This window comes from Lates calcarifer, linkage group LG20, assembly GCF_001640805.2.
Source record: "Lates calcarifer isolate ASB-BC8 linkage group LG20, TLL_Latcal_v3, whole genome shotgun sequence".
Classification (NCBI taxonomy): Eukaryota; Metazoa; Chordata; class Actinopteri; family Centropomidae; genus Lates; species Lates calcarifer.
Genome location: NC_066852.1, coordinates 9,480,976 through 9,504,235, shown reverse-complemented (window position 1 = coordinate 9,504,235; position 23,260 = coordinate 9,480,976). Strand labels below are relative to the sequence as shown.

The 23,260-nt window shown below is 38.3% G+C and overlaps 1 protein-coding gene across 1 annotated transcript; it reads left to right on the top strand.

Annotated features, from left to right (window-relative positions):
• Positions 1 to 1,338: 1,338 nt before the first annotated feature.
• kif4 (kinesin family member 4) lies at positions 1,339 to 17,344 on the top strand. The gene is made up of 31 exons (XM_018692466.2): positions 1,339 to 1,555; positions 3,182 to 3,326; positions 3,494 to 3,608; positions 3,848 to 4,038; positions 4,189 to 4,278; positions 4,435 to 4,601; positions 6,555 to 6,649; positions 6,828 to 6,947; positions 7,293 to 7,468; positions 7,584 to 7,645; positions 7,768 to 7,900; positions 8,148 to 8,206; positions 8,518 to 8,623; positions 8,964 to 9,071; positions 9,273 to 9,455; positions 9,655 to 9,758; positions 9,919 to 10,063; positions 11,142 to 11,252; positions 11,402 to 11,485; positions 11,784 to 11,897; positions 12,110 to 12,265; positions 12,358 to 12,455; positions 12,826 to 12,955; positions 13,081 to 13,251; positions 13,352 to 13,471; positions 13,566 to 13,643; positions 13,920 to 14,021; positions 14,284 to 14,451; positions 14,649 to 14,774; positions 15,550 to 15,666; positions 15,974 to 17,344. Exons 2-31 carry the CDS (start codon positions 3,204 to 3,206, stop codon positions 16,175 to 16,177), a joined length of 3,756 nt encoding a protein of 1,251 aa, XP_018547982.1. The 5' UTR covers positions 1,339 to 1,555; positions 3,182 to 3,203; the 3' UTR covers positions 16,178 to 17,344.
• Positions 17,345 to 23,260: the final 5,916 nt, after the last annotated feature.

The following is a 23,260-nucleotide window of genomic DNA, read 5'->3' as shown; positions in this document are numbered from 1 at the left end:
TGAGCCAGACATCTGTGTTAGAGTGGATAAGCTCTATCAGTGTTGTTGCAGTCCCCAGTGGTCACAAGGTTGGTAAAGGTCATGGCTCACATAGGACCCCATAACAACAGAACTGTGTGTCTTGTGCATTCAGTAAATCCCCTAATGATCATTTCTGCATGATCAGTCGTGGAAATTGAGAAATTTAATATTAATGCATCTTATCAGAATGCCAATTCAATGGTCAGTCCGTGCTCTGACTTATGCCGTTAGACTGCCTGATTCTCCTCCCTGCAGAAACCTTGTCATCACTCTATCTGGACTCAGCTGCTTTCCCCTCTGGCTCCCAGTGTAATGACCTTTCTCTTCCAGCCAGAACAGAAGAGTCCCTCCCCATTTTCCATTGTAGGCTGAAAACTCATCTCATCAAGAGGGATGTCATGTCACCCTCTCGGCTTCTCCTCTGCTCTATCTTCCATCTCCATTTGCACTTATCTTGAAGTGAAAAACATCTCTCCTGAGCTCTTTATTTCTTAAAGTGGCGAGTCGATCTAATTATTGAGTCACACGCTGTTGCCTGGACAGCATGGCTCTGATGCCTCAATCCATTCTTTTGGTTGTGTTGTAATTTTGGCGATCTAGCAATTGATATGTTTTTTCATATGGCCCTCATTGTCTGAAATTAAGGGGATGAACTCTGTCAGGTAATAATGATGAGTCACTCATTCATTATTGTCATTAAATTGTGGCAATATTTGGTTAGTAAGTGAGTACAGCTTTCAAATCACCATTGGGAATTTAGTGTTATAAGTTACCTCTCCAAGCTTGGATCAACAGAGAAATTAATTTGTATTTTACATCGGCCCAAAAATTGCCATCTATATTGCTTCACATAAAAATCATTAATGCATGACCAGATATATGCTCAGCTCATTGGGACAAGCGTTTGAATACTGAATCATTTACAGACTGGATGATTCACTGAGACAGTCATAATTAACAAAACTCCAAAGTCTTATAAATTTGTTTACTGCCCTCAAATGGATCCAGTATTCTGAATACACCACAAAAATTATTGTGAAATAGAATTAGTTTTTTTCCTCTGTGCAGAAGGCACAGGCTCACTAATAGTCAAGAGGGAGGGAAAACAAGTAACAAATAACTAAATTAGGAGCAGCAAAACATGCCTCCGTCTGAATATATTTTGCTTAATTACTGGAGACCAAAGCACAAGAATAATTCCTGTAAATCTCTGTTGAGGTTTTGTGTTAGTACTATGTTTTACCTGTAGAGGTCAGTAAAGCATTAGAGCTGCGTTGATTCTGCCCCAAAACTGAGCGTAGAAGAAGAAAGAGGGGGCGGAGCTGAGTGTTTGAAAGTGGCGGGCAGTAACAACATTCATCTCATGGGTGTCGGTCTAAGTACACAGGATTAGGACAAAACTACAACAAGTAAAAGTCAAACACAAACGTTTTGTTGAACCTGTCGGATATTACTGCTCGAGTATTATCAACCGGAGCTACTGAATATAGTTTTCGTGATATTTAAACGCTGACACAGGAGGAAACGTGAAAAGGTAACGTTAACATCAACGTCTTGCTAATAACTGCAGCTGGCTAGTTAACGTTAAGCTGTTGCCAACTTTAACTTAACTTCCCTATCGTGCGTCAGTTTAGTCGGAGACGGTTTGTTTTCCCACCGATATTGCTGTCAGTTCAGTAAAAACTGTACTTCAACGTCCACCAGCGATTAAATTGGTAGCTTGAGTTGTAGTGCGTCTTCGTTGAAATAAACGTTAAGTATATTTAGCTAGCTGGCTTGTGTATCCTGGAGACGGAGCGACCAAATAACGTTAAAGTTAAAGGGGTTATCTATTCTAAGATAGTACAATTCTATAATATTAATAGCTTATTGCACAGGTCGGTTTTGATCTGTCTTAAGAAGATGGACTGTAAGCTATGGTGTCATCCTCAGTCAGATCATAGAGCTGCTCCATAGACAGTGAATAATGGACTAACTCCATGGAAAGTTTGACAGCACCCATGGTGATTCTGCTGAGACATGGGGACATTTCCTGATCCACCACTGAAATCAGAAAATTCCCAGAGTATTTAACATTTGTAACGTTAGATATTCTAGGTTTTACATATCATTCAACTAACACATTGTTCATTTCTATTTTGGGGAGGAGTTTAAATTGCCATTATTCTGGCCTCTGTGGCAGGTGGCCAGAAAAAGAGACCGGTGCAGTGTTTCATAAATGAGATGCTCAGCCCAGTTTGTCTGTTGATAATTTATTGTTACACTGTGCCACACAGTTCAGTTTGATTAAACACAGTCATATCACAAGTTAATAAATTTTTTAACACAGAAAAATTGGATGGCATTAGGATATGTCTTACATTTCCATTTCAGATGTATTAATTATGTTTAGAAGTGTATAATAGTCAAGGTTTTACAAATAAGAATTAAATATAAGAATAATATAGGGGGTATATACTCACAGTATACACTCACAACAACAGAAATAGTTTAGTATCCCCACTCAGTAAGTGCAGCTCTGCATTGTACAGTTCAGATTTTTAACAAAATTCATTTTTCAAGTCACTGCATCATATTGAGTGAGCAAAAAATGACACCGAAATGCAGTCCACCATCACAGTTATGTAACCAATGCTACTTTGACGCTGTCTCAGAGCTACTGTTGAGTTGTTTACATTCTCCAAATTAAATGTTTTCCCTGCAGGTCTGAAAATATAACAAGCGGTGACCCCAAAACTGTGCTATGTATTACAATAGTTGATATAGATCCCCAGACATTTGCCGAGTCTATTTGTGTAACCATTACTTGACTATGTTGGTATCATAGAATGAAAGTTCAGGATTAAGTTTGATTATTTAGATATTTTTTGCAATTCATCTCTTAATCCTGAAACACTTGTGTGTTCACACGATTCCTCATGTCAACATGGAGGAAAAATACTATTTTTTTTTTAGAAATGAAAGGAATCACTGCAGGTCTGTTTACCATTGCACTCAGTGTCAACACTTTTTTAATTACAGTGTGTCTCTTGTTTAAAATTGGGGTTTTTTCTGAGTATTTTGTCCATTCAAAATATTTGGTGATGTGATCTTGCCACATTATTGGACTGATGTTACTTGGCTTCATTATAATAACTTCTAATGTTTCTTTTATTACTAGGTATTTATTGTAATTTTGCATCATGACAAATGAGGATGCTAAGGTGATCCCAGTGCGGGTTGCCTTGCGATGTCGCCCATTAGTGCCTAAAGAAATCAACGAGGGATGTCAATGCTGCCTCACTTTTGTGCCTGGAGAGCCACAGGTTTGTGTTCAACAATTTAGTTGCTTTTTTTAGATCTGTTTCAGAATCATGTTTTTGTACCAAGTCAATCATATTAGTGTTGCTATGCAACTACTATATAAACTATACACAATTTCATTGTACTTAACAGTACAATTACAATAAAGCCTATTCTATTGTGTTTTCAGGTAATTGTTGGCACAGAAAAGGCGTTCACCTATGATTATGTATTTGATCCCACTGCTGAACAAGAAGAAGTCTTCAATACGGCTGTGTCCCCCTTATTGTGTGGGCTTTTCAAAGGTAGCTATGTCTTTAAACGTTATGGTTGATTTGAATGTCTTTCTGGTCTTACCTCCTTCTTGTGATGTGACCATGCAGTGTCTGCAGCATAAGAGTTGTTCGGGATCCATGATTTTGCTTTAGGACATTAAACAAAAACCTAAAACATCATTATATTAACAAAGATGTTAATTATTGTGTCTTCTTTTGTCTTTTCTTTTGAATCATTTCTCATCCTCACTAAATTGTCCTTACTGTAGGCTATCATGCCACAGTTCTTGCATATGGACAGACAGGATCAGGAAAGACCTTCTCCATGGGAGGAACATACACATCAGCTCAAGAGAATGATCCTTCAGTCGGAGTTATTCCACGAGTCATCAGAGAAATTTTTGAGGAAAGGGAGAAAAGGACAGACTGTGAATTTTGTCTGGCAGTATCTTACCTGGAGGTTGGTGGACATAGTTTGTTTAGTCTGTGTAGATGATTCATTTGTGTTTTTTTAATGACATTTACAAATATAATGTCGTCCATGGTATCCAGTAAGTTCCACAATAGCCTCTTAAAGCAATTTGGTTAACCATATTCCTTTTGATTTTAGATCTATAATGAGGATATATTGGATTTGCTGTGTGCATCTAAGGATAAACCTGCCATCAGCATTCGAGAAGACCCCAAAGATGGCATTAAGGTGAGTGACTGACACGGTAAGAGTGACAGCACACATTGTCTCTGGTCCTGGGAACTTATAATAAATACACAGACAAACCTTGATAAACTGTTTCCATGTCTGATTCAATACCCTGTTGTCAGCCTTTGTCTTTATTGAGAATGTCATATTTTACAGATTGTGGGGTTAACTGAGAGGCGGGTGTTTACTGCTCATGAGATGGTGGGCTGTCTAGAGCTTGGAAATTCTGCTCGCACTGTGGGCTCAACAGCGATGAACGCTGCCTCTTCACGCTCACATGCAATCTTCACCATCACACTGGAGCAGCGCAGAGGGACAGACAAGTCAGTTTTTTTCTCCAATAATCATTTTATTATTTTGGCTTACAGTAGTCCACTTTGTCTATGTCTTACGACTTTGTCGTACAATACACCCTTTATTTTGTTGTAATTTTAAGCATAAATTGATCATATTGCTATTTTATCCATCAATTTAGTTTTTTCAAATGTATTAAACAGAAACTGAAATCTCTCATTTACAAAAGTATTCAGACCCTTAATGCAGTACTTGGTAGAGGCCCCTTTAACAGCAATTGCAGCTTCTAGGATAAGTCTCTGCAAACTTTGCACACCTGAATTTTTGCACTTAATGCCATTCTTTCTGGCTTATCCACTCTAGTGCTGACATATTAGATGGGAAGTATCTGTAAATCTCCACAGATGTCGTATAGTGTTTAAGTCTGGGCTTTGGCTGGGCCACTCAAGGGCAGACAGAGAGACTTGTCCCAAAGCCAGTCCTTTCTTGGCTGTATGCTTCAGGTCATTGTCATGCTGAAAGGTTAACTGTTACCCCAGTCATGCAGGTTTTCTTCAAGGACCTCTCTTTATTTGGCTGCGTTCTTTTTGGTCACTCTCCCTGTCCCTGCTGCTGAGAAGCACACCTATATTATGATGCTGCCATCATCATGTGTCACCACAGGGACTGTATTAGTCAGGTAATGAGCAGTCACATAGTGTTTGGATCCCTGCTCAAAGGGTTCAGTTTTTGTTTCATCAGACCAGAGAATATTTTTCCTTGTGCTCTCAGAGTCCTTTAAATGCCTTTTGACAAACTCCAAGTGGGCTGTCATCTGCCTTTTATTCAAAGTAGACTCTGTCTAGCCACTCTGTCATAAAGGCCTGATTGATGGAGTTCTGCTGAGATGGGTGTCCTTCCTGCAGGTTCTTGGTCACCTCCTGGACCAAGGCCCTTTTTGCTTGGTTACTCAGTTTCACTAAACTACGATGCTAAGCAGCAAAGCAAAGTAGTGTAGAAAACATTCAGCTACAGCTTCTCATTTTAGCTGGTGCTGAGCTTTCACTAGTTCAAATGATGTCACTATTAATGTTAATTTTATCAGTAAGTTGATGACAGGTTTAAATTAAACTTGGCTGTTGTTGGTATGTATGCTATCTGCAAGATAATTTATTAGGGAAGAGCCTCCACTCTTTAACGCCACTGTAAAACCACAAATAACCAGAATCTTTCTTTAGTTTCAACAAATCCAACAGAGTGAGACTTCTTCTGTCTTTCAGATTTGGCATTCTCCCAACTGAAATTTCATTCATATCATATTAATATGATTAAGATTATTAACTTTATATTTCTGAACCCTGACCCTCAGTATTTGGAGCAAGCCCATAAAAATAGGGTGTGTGAGATTAGTCTGTAACTGTATTATTTCAAAGTGTCAGATAAACAGGCTATTTAATCAACATCTACAAAATGTAAATTAAGTAGAGGATCAAAGTTGGTATCAGCAGATACCCAATATTGAAGGACTCAGATTGGGATCAAGGCCAGAAAAACGTGATTGGGACATCACTCATTGTGGCCCCTATGCTCCTGGGAACACTTAATGCTTTAGACATGGATTTATACCAATGTCTTGCTCTATACCATGACACAATTTTATCACAAAGGTCTCCAACTGGGCCACATGGTTTTTGTCCTGACATGCAGTGCAAATTGTGGGACCTTGTATATACAATTATACAATAGACTGTGCCACAGGTCCAATCAAGTTCTAGGCACATCCCAAGGATAACTGCACCTGACCACAATTTAGAGTACCACAGCAAAGGGTCTGAATAATTTTGTAAATAAAATATTTCAGTTTTTGATTTTTGATAAATTAAATCTGCCACACAAAGTGTGCATGAACTGAACGGGTCTGAATACTTTCTGAAGCCACTGTATGTTTTATTAAAACAGCATTGTTTAAATTTACAATAATCCAATGTAATCTTTTGTTGCAGAGCTGATTCAGTTGTTTCAAAGTTGCACCTTGTGGATCTGGCTGGTTCAGAGAGACAAAAGAAAACCAAAGCAGAGGGAGATCGTTTAAAGGAAGGTAACCTGGATATATTTTTCTTTAGATTTACTCCTTCAAAAGTTGTCAACCCTCAATGTAGGACTCTCCCAAATGATGTATGCTGCAGTATAAGATTTATACATGCTGTCTTTTTATATTGTCATTGTGTCCTTAACAACAGTATTTCTCTTTTGTTGTGATTTATTTTCATCTTCAGGCATCAGCATCAATCGGGGCCTTTTGTCTTTGGGTAATGTGATCAGTGCATTGGGGGATGAAAGCAAGAAAAACACCTTTGTTCCCTACAGAGACTCCAAGCTCACCCGCCTGCTGCAAGGTAGACTTTGATTTAGATGTTCAAAAGTTACATATTGGTCTTGGATACCATTTTCACTTTCAGGACCAAACATGATGAAATCTTATTTGGAACGCATAGAGCATCCTGTCTGCCTTTACTTTGAGTTTCTGGTTGAAAGTCTTTTTTTTTCATGCCCGTATCTGTTCTCTTACCTGTGTGTAGCTTAATTTTCTTACTTGTTTAACACAAAAATGGCAGCATTGCTGGTTAATGTACATCAGAGCAGGCAGATGTTCAAAGCAGCACTAATGTAACACAGTTAATGACTGCAGTATAATTTTACTAAGTGCTTTTCGGAACTGTTTTCTATGTTTGTTTTATCAGACTCTTTGGGAGGCAACAGCCACACTTTGATGATTGCATGCATCAGTCCTGCAGACTCAAATATGGAGGAGACCATCAATACCCTGCGATATGCTGACAGAGCTCGCAAAATTAAAAACAAACCTGTTGTCAATATTGACCCGAGAGCTGCAGAAATGAACCGTCTGAAACAACAGGTACAGAATTTAAAAGAAAAATCTCTTTTGTGGTTCAAGTTAAACACAGTTCAGTTATCTGTTATACTGAATACTGAAATGAATGTCTTAAATGTCTTAATTCATGCTTGTTTAGGTTCAGGAACTGCAGGTCATGCTACTTCATGCCCGTGGTGGAGTAGCTCCAGTGCTCTCTGGGTAGGACATAAAATTTCTCAGTCGTGCAATGTCCCAGATAAATGAAGAGAGATGCCCTTAGGGCACATACAGTATTACACATAACAAAAGGCCATAACAGTTATGTAGTCTGTCTGTTACAGGTCAGAGTCAGCAGAGAATGTGACTAAGCTGTTGGAAAGGAACCGCGCTCTGCAGGACGAGAACAATAAGCTAAGCAGGGAGCTGAGCGAGGCAGCTGGACAGACTGCCCTCATGTTTGAGAAGATCATTATGGTGACCCAGATCTTAATATTTACCAACCCTTCCTCCAAAGTCATTGTTGAAAGCTGATGAAACAACAATGTTACCACTGATGAAAATGTGTTTGTTACCCATGGGTAAAAAAAAAGCCAAAAGAATTGAAATTGGCATCAAAATAAAAAGTAGAAAATACTTAATTTACAAAGTGTATCGTTTATTCATTTATCTTTTTGTGTCCTGTGTCTTCCATCACGTGTATCACATTCTTTTTGCTTTACAGACAGAACAAGCAAATGATAAACTACAAAGCAAACTGGAACAACTGCAGCACCATGCAGCGTAAGTTTACAAGAGCATGACTCCAGGAGGGCTTTGGAATTGGTCTGACAAAGCCAAAGAGGACCCAGATTTTTTTTTTCTATGCCAAGCCATTCTTGTTAAAGGTTTTGTTCAGTTCTCAATGATCTTGGTAATTTTGTACATGATTTCAACCGTTTGTTGTTGCATGCTGATGATCTCATCAAAGGGTTAATACTTCAACAGGTTCGATCACTGAAAAGACTGAAAAGATAGAAAATAACTGCTACACAAGGTTAATTGACTAAGCGTTGGTTATATTGAGCCTCACTCTTGATCTACCTTTATTTCAGATGCACAGTGGATCTGGAGAAACTGCTGGAGACGCTGGAGGACCAGGAACTGAAGGAGAATGTTGAGGTGATGAGGAACCTGCAGGACATCATCTTGGAGCTCAAGGTACAGAAGTCAACTGACATGATAATGCACCAAAAGGCAGCAGTGTGTAGTAAAGCTGAAATATGCTATAGGTATTGTATTTCAGCTTTAATAGACTTGATTAAATTAATATATAGTTGATAGGTTAATTTAAAGGTGAATCCAATCGTTAGGCGCTGCAGTAGTTTCTAGGTCACAGTATAAATGGTTGAAATGACACCCAGCTGCACAAGAGACATTTAGTTTCCAAGTGTCCCGTTACTTTTGAACCTTTGCAATTATAAATCCAGGTCTGGATGATTTGGATGCTGACACTCTTTTTGTTCATAATATTGTTTTATTGTTTGTTGAATTTTCTAAGAATGAGAGCGCAGGCATCGCTGCCTCCATCGAAGCTATGGCTGGAGCAGAGGAGGTACCTGACATGGCCGGGAACGGCAGTAAAAATGCAGCAGATGAGTCCCCATCAGTAGGTTGACAGTTTTGTTCTCTTAATGTTTACGTTAAATGGCATTCATTGTCAAAGATTCTTCACAACATTGAGACTTGTGCAATGTTGTGCTGGTCTTGCACACACAAATTGATCACAGAATAAAGACTCTACTTATCTCTACATCTGAACTAAATGTAATGGAAGTTGAATGTTTCCCACCTCTAACTCATTAAACAGGATGCCACTGCTATTGTTGGTAAGGACTCCCCAGAGGCCTTCACAGCCCATCATGCACTGCGGCAGGCACAGCTCTCCAAGGAACTGATTGAGCTGAACAAAGTGTTGAGCTTGAAGGAAGCGTTTGTGAGGAAAATGTGCCAGAATGACAGCCAGCTGGAGCCGATGCAATCAGAACACCAGGTACAGGAATCTTAGATCCATTTTTTACATGTGTGGTGTGACTCCCAGGCTAACATCTATGGTACAAGGCTCCCGTGAGCATTGAAATGGTTTAAGTTAAAAGCATAGTCTTTTTATGTGTATTAATTATGATCCTTATTTTTATAATTGTTGAGAAATCATGGATACATTTTAATATTCTTGACACTGTGTCCTACAGAAAAATGTTCAGACTCTACAGTCTGCAGTAGATTCTCTGCAGAAGGAGAAAGAGGAACTTGTTTTGGCTCTTCAGTCTGCAAAGAAAGACACTAACCAGGCCAAGTATGAGCTTTTTTTTCACTGGCTGTGGGTTGGTTGTACCTTATGTAATATTTATGTCTATCATGAGGTAAATTTATTTTGGTGTAAAATCTCAAAAGTAATATCATAAGCCCTCCCTCCTCACTTCATTCTTTGTCTGAAATACACCACCATCCTCTAGGCTTAGTGAGCAGCGGAGGAAGAGGCTGCAGGAGCTTGAGGGCCAGCTCACAGACATGAAGAAGAAGCTTCTTGAACAGTCCAAACTCCTAAAACTCAAAGAGTCTTCTGTTCAGAAAGTTAGCAAGCTCATGCAGGAAATTCAGGTAACTAGTGATTTTCTTTGTTTATTTAGTGTTTTTGAGGGTGATGATGGTAGTAGATGATTTAAGTGTCATCACTCATGAGATTATTAGATACCTCTACAAAACATTGCAAGCAGCAAACGTTTGCACCATAGTTGGGGAATGTATGTTTATCTGTTATAAACTACAGTAAATATATATATATATATATATATATATATATATATATATGTATGTATGTCAAAATGGAGTATTTTTACTGACCAGGTGTATTGAAATTGCCTGCTGAGGGTTTCAGACACGTCACTGTCCTACTCTCTTCTTCAGACACCAAACAGGCTTAGGATATGATTTTCATTGCGATGAACATAATCTAATCAGAGGGTCAAAAACTGAACTGTTATATTAAAAACTGACCTTGTGTTGTGGAAGATTTTTTCCTAGTGCCATAGACTATAGATATGCATTTACTGTCATAATGTTGCCATCAAATTATTAAAAAGACTATTCTTAGGCCAGAAAGTCTAAATGTGTGTATATATAATATTAACACTGCACAGCATACAGTATACTAAACCATAGGGCTGGACATTGGCACTGATCTCCTAATTCAACAATTGATTGATTTTGACTTGATTCTTAATGAGTCAGTTACATAGACACAAATGTTGTGTAAAACACTTTTTATTTATCCTGAGAACTTAAATTTATTCTGCATTCAAGAAGTGAGCAACAGTGTTGTTTACTTAAACATAAAATTGTTTCAAGGGCATATTATTGACTAAATTGTAAACACATTTCCTCATTATCAAACTATGGACCAAGGATTCATTTTCCTTGGCAGATGCAAAACGACTAAAACATGACATATCTATATTTTTAGGCACAAATGTGCAAAACAGTTGGGCAAAAACAATAAACCTGCACCACTTAGAAAAATGTTATTTATTTTGCCATTTACTTCCGTGTGTTGTCTCAAGTAAAATTCCTTTAAACGTTTACTCATCTGGCTTAGAACATTATTAGTATTTAATACTGCTGGTTACACATGAAAGCCACATATGCCAAATGGAAGCACAGTAACACTATGTTCTCACAGGCTATGAAGACTCAGCGTACACAGCTGATGAGGCAGATGAGGGAGGACTCTGAAAAATTCAGACAATGGAAGAGCAAGAAGGACCGAGAGGTGCTGCAGCTGAAGGAGAAGGTACGTGAAGATCAGCTTCTTCTTGAGACACTGCAGGACGTTTTATCCACAAATTGACTTGGCTGGTCCTTTTACCAAGTGACTTAGATTCTTTGGCTTCGTGATTATATTGCTTTTTTAATCACAATTTTTTAAAATCTGTTGTACAGGACCGTAAGCGCCAGTATGAGTTGCTGAAACTTGAGAGGGATTTCCAGAAACAAGCCAATGTTTTGCGTCGTAAAACTGAAGAGGTGAGGACTCTTGGTGTGTTGTCTGTGTCATTTGTGTGATCTATAAGTAAATATGCTGAATTTAATATATTCAACATACGGAAAATGGCAAATACTCACAGTATATTAGGTTTTATATTTTTAAATGTGTCTCTAATTTGCACTAACCTAGTTGCAAACCGCTGAATCCACTCCCCCCATTTCTCAAATTCTGCAGGCAGTTCAGTTTGAACACTAGATTCATGTCAAACTGCTAGAATCAAGTGTAACTGGAAATTATTCAGAGTAGCTTACTGCAAGTTTTATTTTTCCTTTACAGGCTGCAGCTGCAAACAAGCGGCTGAAAGATGCTCTACAGAAGAGAAGTGAGGTGGCCGAGAAACGGAAAGATACTCAGAACAGAGGAATAGAGGGAGCTGCTACAAGAGTTAAGGTGGTAAACCTGCTTCTAAGGCGTTTCTTTGTTTGCAGTGACCATTATTTGGTCTATTAAACTTCATTATGACAAAATTAAAAAAGCTTGAGGTGTTAAGCAACAGTTGCAACTATGTTGAAGCATGAAATATTTTTACATTTTCAAGAATATTGGCAGATTTTGTATTGGTGTGTACTATAAATTGCTGTTAACTGTATTTATGTGCTCAGACGTGGCTTCTCAATGAGGTGGAGGTGATGGTCAGTACAGAGGAGGCCCGGCGCCACCTCAGTGACCTGCTGGAGGATAGAAAGGTCTTGGCTCAGGAGATCAACCACCTCAAACAGCAGATAGACGCAGGGGAGAGACCTGCTCCCAAAATCAGGGTGAGCTGAGAAATTTGTTATTATTAAATTTATTGTTGCACTAGCAGAGAAGAAAGAATCCATCTTTTGATTTGTGGTATCCTTCCACACAGCGTCGGACACTGATCATCTCTGAGCTGGAGACTCATGGGGCGCTGGAAACACCTCTGACCAAACAGGTTGAGAACCTGGAGACAGAAATGGGTCTCAGGTGAGTCAGAGAAACCAGCTCAGCCTTTGTCACAAAGTTTATTTGATTTGATCTTTACATTTGAGCAGCATTCATTGCAGTATGCACATTAATTTTTCTGAGCCATCACATTTCTCATCTGTAAAACATTTAATGATACACAAAACTGCTTTAAAATGGTACTGAAAATCTGGCCATCCTGTCCCTGGTAAAGTCTGTTCCACCACCTGTCACCAACACCTTAGCATAGTGTACGGTGTACGTAAGTCATTTCATAGGATTTTGTGACTCTGAAACCACAATATCAGGTTTACAAAAATGTCAACAGAAACACTGTCTTTATTTTTGCTGTTGGGCTTGTTAAAAATGTCAGTCATTTGTATTTGAACAGGAATGCCCAGATAGCTGACCTCCAGCAGAAACTTCTGGCTGCAGACAGCGAGGGGCGTTTGAAACAGCGCATAGACGGCATCACAAGCATAGTGGATGCCAAATGTGCTCTTAAAGTCTTGATGTCTGAGGTGATACATTGTTTTCTTTTGGAAGGTCCATTAATACATCATTTTGTATTCACATCTGTCTGTTGAATTAGTTAACTACATTAATTTGCTGCTTTCTGATTGCATTTCCATTTCTTATCATGTAGCTGGTATCTGCTAAAACAGCCAGTGCCAAGCTGGAGAGTGAACTCAAACAGGAAAAGGGAAATGCTCAAGACTTAAGGAAAATGCTGGCTGATGAGAGAAATGTGATGTCAACCATGGACATGGAGCACCAGCAGCAGTTGGTGGACCTGGAGCAGAGGCATCAAGAAAAGGTGCTCATGTCTGTTACTTTTTAGAAACATGCATATTCTATTTAGACGTGAGTATGTGTGTGTGTGAATATATATATTTATATATGTTTTCTTTGTACAGGTGCTTTACTTGCTTAACCAGCTACAGAACAAACCCATATGTGGTGAGTCAGATGAAACAAAGCAGAAAGATGAGCAGAGTTCAAAGGAGAGGGAGCTCCTCCAACGCCTCAGAGTTCAGGTTTGTGTGTTTAATCTATGCATGTCTCAGCTTTTCGCCTTGTTTTAGTAGATATCATGCAGAATTCTCATGATTATTTGTAACCTCATTTTAGGAAGAAGAGCTTGAAAAGCTGCGAGAATTAAGTGAGCAGAATCAGAAACTGGTGGAGCAGAACGAACAGTACAGACAGGTAACTGTATAATTAACCCCAGCAGTAATTGGTTTCCATGCATCATTTTTTAAAATTCTACTGTTGAATTATAAATAATGAATACAGTGTGTTATTGTAAAACAGTCTTATGAGAACGGATACTATTCAAAAACTAAAAACTGAAAAAAAACTGAATTATGTTGAGCATGGCTGTAGGCATGATAAATATCCCATGGAACAGTGTATATGCTGCGTTCATCTTTACTTAAACTGTGTGATTAACTCAAACACAACCATGTCTGTTTTCCTCCACAGAAAATGTCATTGCTCCATCTGGCAAGTGGAAAGAAAATCCTTCTGCCCACAACCAACAACGAAAAGAGCCCAGATGACTCGTTTGAGTACGTTCCTCCAAAGGTTAGTTATGACAGATATTTTACATTCACATTTATTTGGTGTGTTTTATGTCACTGCAGTTTTTAATGTCCAGGTTTTTCCATAGTGTTATTGAGAATATCTTAGTCAGGGCTGATCTTTAAACTGAAAGAACAGCGTGCACAAAGGATAAATGATTCTGTGAACATCATCCCTTTTGATTTAATACAAGATACGTCAGTAAGTCCAGATGTGTTGATTTTTTTTTTTTTTTTTTTTTGCTTTTTTTCTCCACAAATGAAAGCCTAAAACGAAGCGCTTCACCACAGCTAAAGCACCGCTGAACACGGCCATCCACATTGAGGAGCTGATCTCTCCCAGTGAGGATGAGAACGAGGACGAAGAAGATGAGTGGCGTCCTGAGAAACTTGAGAGGGGACGCAGAAACTCAAAGAAACCAAAGGCAGCTGGGGTAAGACCGGGTTTAGGACTGGGGACATCTCCAAACTGGTCATTTGTGTATTAAACCAGTCAACCCATCAAGCCTGACTGTCCCCAGTGCTCAGTGAACAAATCACGAAGAGTGAGAACCAATCTTTTTAAGGATCAGAATAGCAGGATAACTTGTCATACAAAGACCAGGATTGTAACTCGTTTGTCTTCTTCCAGTGTGCGTGTAAAGGTCGCTGCAGTAACAAGCAGTGCAGATGTCGCAAAGGAAAGATGACATGTGGGGAGAACTGCCAGTGTGCTCATGAGAAATGTCGAAATATGGACAGCCATGTGCCTGCTGAGGTAGGTCCTGTAATGAAGTTCAGCTCTCTGTCAATAAGTTAACCTGTTTGTTTGACGTTTATGTACATTTTGGGTAGAAAAGAACCCTGTTGCACTCAGATCTTCCCAGATGACTGGTTTGCTGTTTCCAGCATATTTATCAGTTCACACACTCACTCACACACTGTTCACCTGCACACAGCCTGAGAAACACATCAGCTTTTCCTAACTTTTTTTTTTAAGTAGGAATCCTTTGAAAATATTTCATTTCACATATTAGTAATTGCAAAAAAAGAACAAAAAAAATTCACTAATCAATTTTCATGCAGCTAAAATTCATATATTAGTTTTCAGTTTTCTGTCTGACAAATAATCTGTTCTGAAAATTGGATTGTCAGGACACTTCATTTAACTGAATGGTGATTGTTATTGTAATAAGTGTGCCATACAATAATATTAACTTATGATGCTGTAACTAAGAGGAAGACTCTGAAAAGAAGTTATTATTAAACTACTAGACTAATATTTACATTACCAATTGTAGAACAAAAATATTAGATCAGTTAGACATTAGAAAGTAATAAAAAAAAAATAACCTGCTGCTAGTTTAACAGGTTGTTATGTAATTTGAACATAATTTCCACAGACATGTTTCTCTTGTCCAGTCAGGTCTATTTTTCACAAACACATGCTCCTTCCTTTGTTTTGTTGAAGATATTGGATTCTCTTATTTAAAAAAAAATACAAGCAGAACAATAAGCATTGTTCTCAGTTTTAAACATTTTACTCATTTCAGGATGTAAGTCAGACTGAAAATGTTTCCAGAGACTCTGTGTCTCTTCAAGACGCGACATCCGCCAGCCCTGACAACACCACATTCTTCAAGCCACCATCTTGTACACCCACCAAGAAGGTAAACTGACGACAGAAGACTCAGCGATACAAAGAGTCATAATCCGTATGGTTGCCCTGAGAATGATTGGCGTTCATGTGCAGGATATACTTATTTCAATGCTGCATATCACTTAATTCCAACAGACTGTGATTCATTCTTTTAGTTATCAACCTGCCATGACTTTGTTCTTCCTGTTTATTTAGACAAACAACATTTCAAAACTGTTATGATTTTAAATATGTAGTAACTAGTGCTTGTTGCTGGAACTGTAAAGGATGTGATGCAGAACTGATACTAACATTTAAATTTATATGTACCCTTTTAGGTGCTGAAGGAAATCGGAGACATGGGACATGCCTCTTCAGAACTAAAGTTGGTCAGGAAACCTGTCTTGCCTGAGGAAGAGGAAGAGGACGATGAGCAGGAGGACAGAACAACAGTCAGCTTCCTCAAGAAGAAGAAACGACTCCTGACGAGTTTTCAGAACAGTTTTTTCTCTGGATGCACTCCGATCAGAGAGGAATCTTAATCAGGACAGAGCGTGGAGGGGCTTTTTACTTTAGGTGTCTATATGTGTTTGGTTAAATGTTTTGTCTATATGTTTTCAGTCTTTTTTTATATGTGACTAAACTGTTGTGTACTGTAACTTGAAAGTAGTTGTTGATCGTTGTTTTCTGTAGAGGTTAACAAGGACTGTGAATAGCATTGAATCATTAATTCACAATGAGATGATCAAGAAGCCTGTACATATCTTTTAGTTTCATGTATTACACAATATTATAGAGTAAAACTAAATTTACCTAGGTAACACATTAAATTGGTAATCCACCAATCTACAGTCACACAATTTTACACAAGTCCTGTCCAACACATTACAGCTCAATGTCCTGGGGAGCAAAGTGTAGGTTTTTCATTGTGCTTTTAGTATCAGAGCTAAATAAAGTCTTACTGTTCAATCTTGTTTTTAAAAAACAGCAAACTGTTTTTCTTTTTAGTCTCAAAGTGAAACCAGTTTTTATTATCTTGACACATAAGTTGATGAAAATAATTTATTTAATTCATTAGTCTGTTATGATTAATGTTTAACTTTTGACTCACTTTCATTGCTGTTTCTTAGCAACACTTAATCTTCAGCGGATTAGTCAATATTTGACATTGGATTAGAAAAATAAACTTTAAAGAGGAAAACTGTATTAATTTTAGGCTGAACTAAATGTATATGTTTTGCCCCATACTGAGTTAAACTGAGCAGTGTGAGTGCAAAATATATTTGTAATATCTTTCTTACAAATCTCCCAAATACTCAGAAGACTCATGTCAGGTCTTTGTATTCTAATATAATGAAGTTTTTCTGCATCTGCTGCTTCAAAAAAAAAGTGTCTACACATCTGTCCAAGACCCAGGGCTGCAGCTGGTATTGATGTCACTAATGTAAATTTATGTAGCTTTTGAGTTCATTGCACTGGCTCTTGTTAGCTTTCCTATTTTTCTGTGAGGTTTTGTGTTTGTTTGGGTTAATCAAAGCCTGAACCTCCTGAACCACAGTTTGTTTCAGATGGTTTCTGGGAGATTTCCTCCAGGTAGTACAACAAGCACAAGACACAAGTTTTAATTGACACATCATTGATGAGCTCCCTCTACAGCATCTGTTTCACATTGTTTTAATACTTGAATGAATTAAATAGTAAAAGTACAACCAGTTTCTGGCTAATTCTTTAATGGTTTAGGACTGGGGTGATTTTAGAAAACAATTCAATTTTGTTTGCTGAGTCATTGAAATCTTACCACAAATGAGAGGTTTAAAATAATTTTACTCAATATACTGGATAATATTATTACTATTTCTACATAACCACAAATTGTAAACAAACATTTGATGCTGTTCCTTTAAATTTGATGAGTAAAGAATGATTCTTTAATGACAGGAGATTTTTGCAGTTGGAGTTATGGGAGCAGTTCTGTGTTATCTAGTCCAGTTTTAAGAACAAACCAACTTATTGTTATAAAGTATCACAATGTAAACAGTGTGAAGAAGCAGCTGTGGTGTGAAGGCCTCTGCCGGGAGAGTGTGCAGTACCAAGCAGGTGTACAGTGTTGAGGGCTGGTGGCATCTGCATCGAGTTCATTCTTTTAGTGGCTTTCTGTAGAAAGCTGAATAAGCAATTATTGGCCAGTGAGTTAGTTATCGATCAGTTGCAGTGGCAGTTAGTGTGATTATACTGAGTCATTGCGCAAGTACCACAGATCGTCATATACCTGCGGGGGGTTGATGATGTTTTTGATGAATGCCAATGATTCAGAAAATAAAGGTCTCACAAGGTGTTGTTGACATTTTCTGGCTCTCAGCCAAAACTTCTCCCGGGAACAAAAGCTCTCCACCTGGTGGCATTTCAAATCACTGCCAATTCTTCTCCCCAAAGTCCCCAAACATTTTGACCCGATCGACAGCAAAGGAACTGCTCTCTCTGCGTAAAGGACATTTTTGGCTATGGTGGCTGCTTCCCAGGCCAAACAAAAAGCAAGACAAAGCAGTATTGTTTGACTGAACAATTTGTTTATTGATTTTTCAGATTTAAAAAAACAAGCACATTTGGACTTCATAAACCAAAACGGTGAAAAAATATTTTGCTAAAAAGGAACATGGATGAACATGAATACACAAGTGACATATTACAGATTCAAGCACAGGTTGAGTGATGATGAATAAGCCTGCATGAGCTGAACCAGCAGAGGTAACAGGCACATCTAGTTTAAGAGGGTAGAGATTTCATCAGGCCTGAAGGAAATAGATTATGAAGGCTCACTGCATGAATACTGAAAATATTCATTTTGTCAAAACAACAAGCGTCACAGCTCTGACAGTGGGATAAAAGGGAAATGAAAGGTCGCATCCATTTGATGAGATTCACTCATTCAGCCAGGAGAGCTGAGGAGGTAAAGGATTTGTTCTGCATTTTAGAAATAGTTGAGAAAGGAAGAGAGGATGAAGTTAAAATGCAGGGTCCTTCATGTGCACAGTGGAGCTCAATCTGAGATTTAGGAACGGAAAGTGGGAAATTAATTAAATGCCAGACTTGAAAGTACACAGCAATATATTACATTATTGTTGTGATGGATCTCTGCTCTCATTCTGGCTGCCTATTACAGAGGAGGCACTGCTCAGGGAGGTTATTCTGAGCCAGAGGCCTGCTGCTGTTGTTGCAGTGTATTCTTGTTACCAATGGAGGGCACTGGAAGTCAGAGTACGTCGACGTTGAAGGCCTGCTGAAAATCCACATCATTAGTAAAAGCTGATTTCAAACTCTGTACATGAGCTTGTAGGTCATTACTGAACCTCTCTGTATCTAACACCATCCACTCCACTTTGACAGGTGTAAACTCTCAGTCACATAATTGCATGTGTGAGAATTGCTGTATGTGTTCATCCAGGGAATATCAGACCGATTCCTCATCTAAACATCTTCAGTTTCATGGACTGAGCTGATATTTGCTGTGGGAAACTGTATTTGGAGACAGGTGACATAAGATTAAAATAGCTCAGAAAGAAACATTAAGATTATGTGTATGAAGATTAGATTAAAAAGTAAAAGATATCAAAAAGATTCATGTAAGAGATACTGATACTGATCACTGATAACGGCAGCTTAAGAGATTTACAGATGTTTGGAGTTCTGAGCCACTGTGTACATTTTAAATTGTGCAAATATGTAGTGCTGGATATTAGCAGATTGTGCACATGATTGTTATTGGTTTATCAGGCTTAAATATGCCTCAGAATTGGCTGTACACTGAACAATACAGATGCAGCAAACTGCAGTGTCTAATCTATGACTACACATTAATACAGACATGAGGCAGCCCAGTGGTATGGAGTCTCAAACTGACAAAACATTGTTTAAAAAATCTAGAACTATATAATAAAAGTAAAAAAAAAGATAACTGAATAAATGGTATTGTTGGTTCAATTGTAAAAATAGTTTACAAAGAAATATACCTTACCACTGGAGTGGAGACTGTGTGTGTATGGATGTGAATGTCTCTCTTTTTTAATTTTTTTTTTAATCAAGGACCACAATGACAATGAGATGAAGAATAAAAAGGGGTAGTGAAAAATAAATGTAAGAGTAAAATAACTGGTTGGAGGATACAAGAAGTTTGTACACCTAATTTAATCTATTTAATAAACTATATTATTTATTTGTAATGGTGATGTTCAGTTCTGTTTTTGACTGATAATTTTTTTAAGCAGATTTTGTCAGTTTCAGGGCTCCATAAGGCTCATGATGAGCTCCTCTGATATAAAAAGGAAAAAAGAAGTTCTGCAGACTGACTGCCAATGGCTAGAGACAATGTGAATCCAAAATGCTGCAAACACTACAACACTGTGGGTCCATGTGACAGGTATGCTATTATAAACAGATATTTTATAACCTCAGAAAGTTGCCTTCAAAAATTAAGTTGTTCTTTACAACATCAAATCGTGTCCAGACATGAAAATATGAAGAAACTGTGAGTGAGTTTCTCAAATATGATCTGTTTTCCCTCTTGACTTAATGTAAAAAACATCAAGCACGTCAACCAAAAAAGGGAAGGAAAAAAACAGTTTGTTTTTAATCTGAGAGACATTAGTCATCAGATATCTGAGGCCCGGCTGTACAAAGTGGTAACATGTTTGAAGGTTTGAAGAAGCAAGCTGAAACATCTTTTTACTTTCACGTTTGACACAATCATGTCGTAGTGTCTGCATGCACACTTGCTTTTTCTTTTGATCTAAGCTCCTCAGTTAAGTCCAGTAAAATTGGTAAAAATATACAAAGAAAATAAAAAATATACACAGAGGCAAACAGGGAGCTGCACATGAAAGAGTTCACTCTCATCAAAACTTGGGACAAATCTAAACATAAACAGACATAATTTGCAGACACATAACAAAATCAAAGCAGGGCAAAGTAACAGATGTAAGCTCTGGATTGTTTTACTCAGAAACTCAGAAAGTGCAACAATTTGTCCGTTTAAAGAAAATCATCTCCCTTGATGGAGTCAATCATTTCTGAAATGAGATCATTATGTGACAGGGTCAACCTCAGCCAAGATTTGTGGACTGCATGTGCCCTTGTGCACGAGATAATTTCATGCTCAGCAGATTGATGCTGTTATCTGATCTAAATTGCTGCTGAAATTATTATGACCTTAGGCACCGTCCATTCAAAGGGGCGAGAAACGACTTTATCTGTGTGGCAGATTAATACAGCGCACGTATTCTCTCTCCTAGAGACACTGGACTCTGCACTCGGGCATACCAATCCCCTGAATGTCTGAGATAAGATAGCCTGAGTGTATGAATAAAAGAAGAGGCAGAACTTATAAAAAATACTATTACTTAGAAGAAAAATGTCTTCATTTCACTACATTTCATACTTGTGTTTTACAACATTGAAGGAGTTTGTTTTGCAGTAGGACATTAATTTAAACAGTAATTCTCATGAGAAAATGAGGATGGAAAACAGTGGAACATCAGCCTGTCCTGCTGATATACATTCTGCTTCATTATGAGTCTACTGACTCAAAAGACTTTTGGCCCCATTATATAATAGTAAAGATATTAATTTAATATCCCTGGCAGAGAAGAGCCACCTGCAGAAGAGAAGAGAGTAGAGTTTAAACCAGTGCAGAACAGTAAACTTCAATGTGACTGTACAACAGTTTACTACCAGTAGTTTGTGTCACGTGTCATGTTCCATCTTTACAGTCGACGTAAGTTAAAGTATCACATGTGGTAGAGTTTATCATTCAGGGTCATATACCACCTAATAACTTCTTATGTTCCCACTGCACTCGCTATGATCACTATTTGCCACATTATTCATAATTTATATGCATCAAAGCTCACTCTCCACCTTCCTCCTCTACCAATCTTTAACACACCATTCAATCAGCCTTGTATTGTGCTGTTGCTCACTCTCGCTCTGTGACTACTGCCCACAGTCTTTTGCTTCCTCCTGTGCTATTGCTTCATACCTCCAAGCTTCATATCTGCTTATTCTGGTAATTGTGCGTAGGTGTGTGTATGTATAGTATATGTGGGGGAGATAAACGCACTAAATGTAGATTGGGCTCACGTGCATCGTGCATCATGTCGTGCTGAGTTTACAGCTAAAACACAAATGGCAGAGGGAGTGTCCTTTAACAGATTTTCTCATGTTCCTTATGGGTGATCTCAGAGAGGCTCATGGGAGTTTCTTTTGCAATATACATCTCTACTAATATGTAAAAGTCTTATGAATTATAACATGGTTAATGACACTGAGTTCAAGTTTTTCAAATCACAGGTAAGACTCAGAAAAAGCACACCTCACAGAGAGGGCACTGGATTTTTTTTTCTTTCTACAGGCCATGTGAGGCACTGAATACATATTTTGTGCAGGGGACAAAAGAGATGTGCTTGACGCCGGCCCTACCCTCTGTGTCAGTCAGTGTGGAATCAGGATGTTGGACTGAGGGGCAGGGCGCTGGGCCTGTTAAATATTGACTGCGAGTGTAATAATTAACCTTCCACCAACTCCTGATCTCTTAAACTGGCTGCTCTGCCTTGCTGCCAGTGCCTTGCTGTCGTTGCTGACATTTACATCAAAAAAATGCACCTCTTTTAGCTGCCGTTTGCTGTCGATATCACTCTCTGTGTCTGTGTCTCAGTCTGTCTCTGCCCTGCCTGCTCTGTTTCTGCCTTTCTGCGCCGTGTTTCCCCTCTGCTGCTCGGCCTCTGTCACGACAACCTGCTGATCTTCAAACCTTTGGCCTCGTCCTGTGAAAACCAGCGGGTCATGCATCTAAAGGTGAGTACAGCTCCTGCCCAAAACTGACGAGGGTATTCTATATGAAATTTACAGGATTAAAATGATGCACAGGGACACCTCTGATCCTTTATTTTAAAAGAATACTTGAAAAAAGCCGGCGGTAACCAGGAAAAAATAGATTTTCCCCTTTATATTTGTTTTACTACAATGAAAAAGCTCTATTTTTTAGGGAGACATTAGGTTTTGTAAGAGAAAATTTTTCTTACAAGTTTGAGCCCCACAACTACATTTTTATGTTTTTTGATCCATTATTATGTTGGAGAATGTATAAGGTTGACAGGTCAATAGTATTATTAGGGTTTTTTTGGAACAGTGTAATTCTTCTAAATTTTAGATTAATGTTAATGTTCCTGTCCTCGAAGGGACAGGAAGTAGATGGGTGCAGTCTGATTGGTCTGTTCACCAGAATAAAAACCAACCAAGTACAAGCATAGGTGTTCTAACAGAGTTCTAATCACTGAATTGTTTTATTGTTCTGTTTTTCATGTGCACAGTGTTTTACTGCAAGGCAAAGTCTACACTTATTATTCTGCAACTTGAACATGACAGAAACATTTAAAACTATTACAGAATTTAATACAAAGAAACGTGATTAGGTTCAAACTGATAGGCTGCTGGCAAACTGTGGAACTAATGTTTAAGTAATTATGAGGACAAATGTCAGAGTAAGCAGGAAATGTGAGGCCTGCAGGTACACAGGTCAGACACACCCATGTATTCACATATTGAAAAAAACGCCCTAATGTTGACAGCTACCA

What these genes read in the sequence shown, in the direction of transcription:
- kif4 (XM_018692466.2), top strand. Translation starts at nt 3,204, where the DNA reads ATGACAAATGAGGATGCTAAGGTGATCCCAGTGCGGGTTGCCTTGCGA. An exon ending in ACATCATCTTGGAGCTCAAG is followed by an intron (nt 8,624 to 8,963) that starts GTACAGAAGTCA and finishes GAATTTTCTAAG; the next exon opens with AATGAGAGCGCAGGCATCGC. An exon ending in AGCTCATGCAGGAAATTCAG is followed by an intron (nt 10,064 to 11,141) that starts GTAACTAGTGAT and finishes ATGTTCTCACAG; the next exon opens with GCTATGAAGACTCAGCGTAC.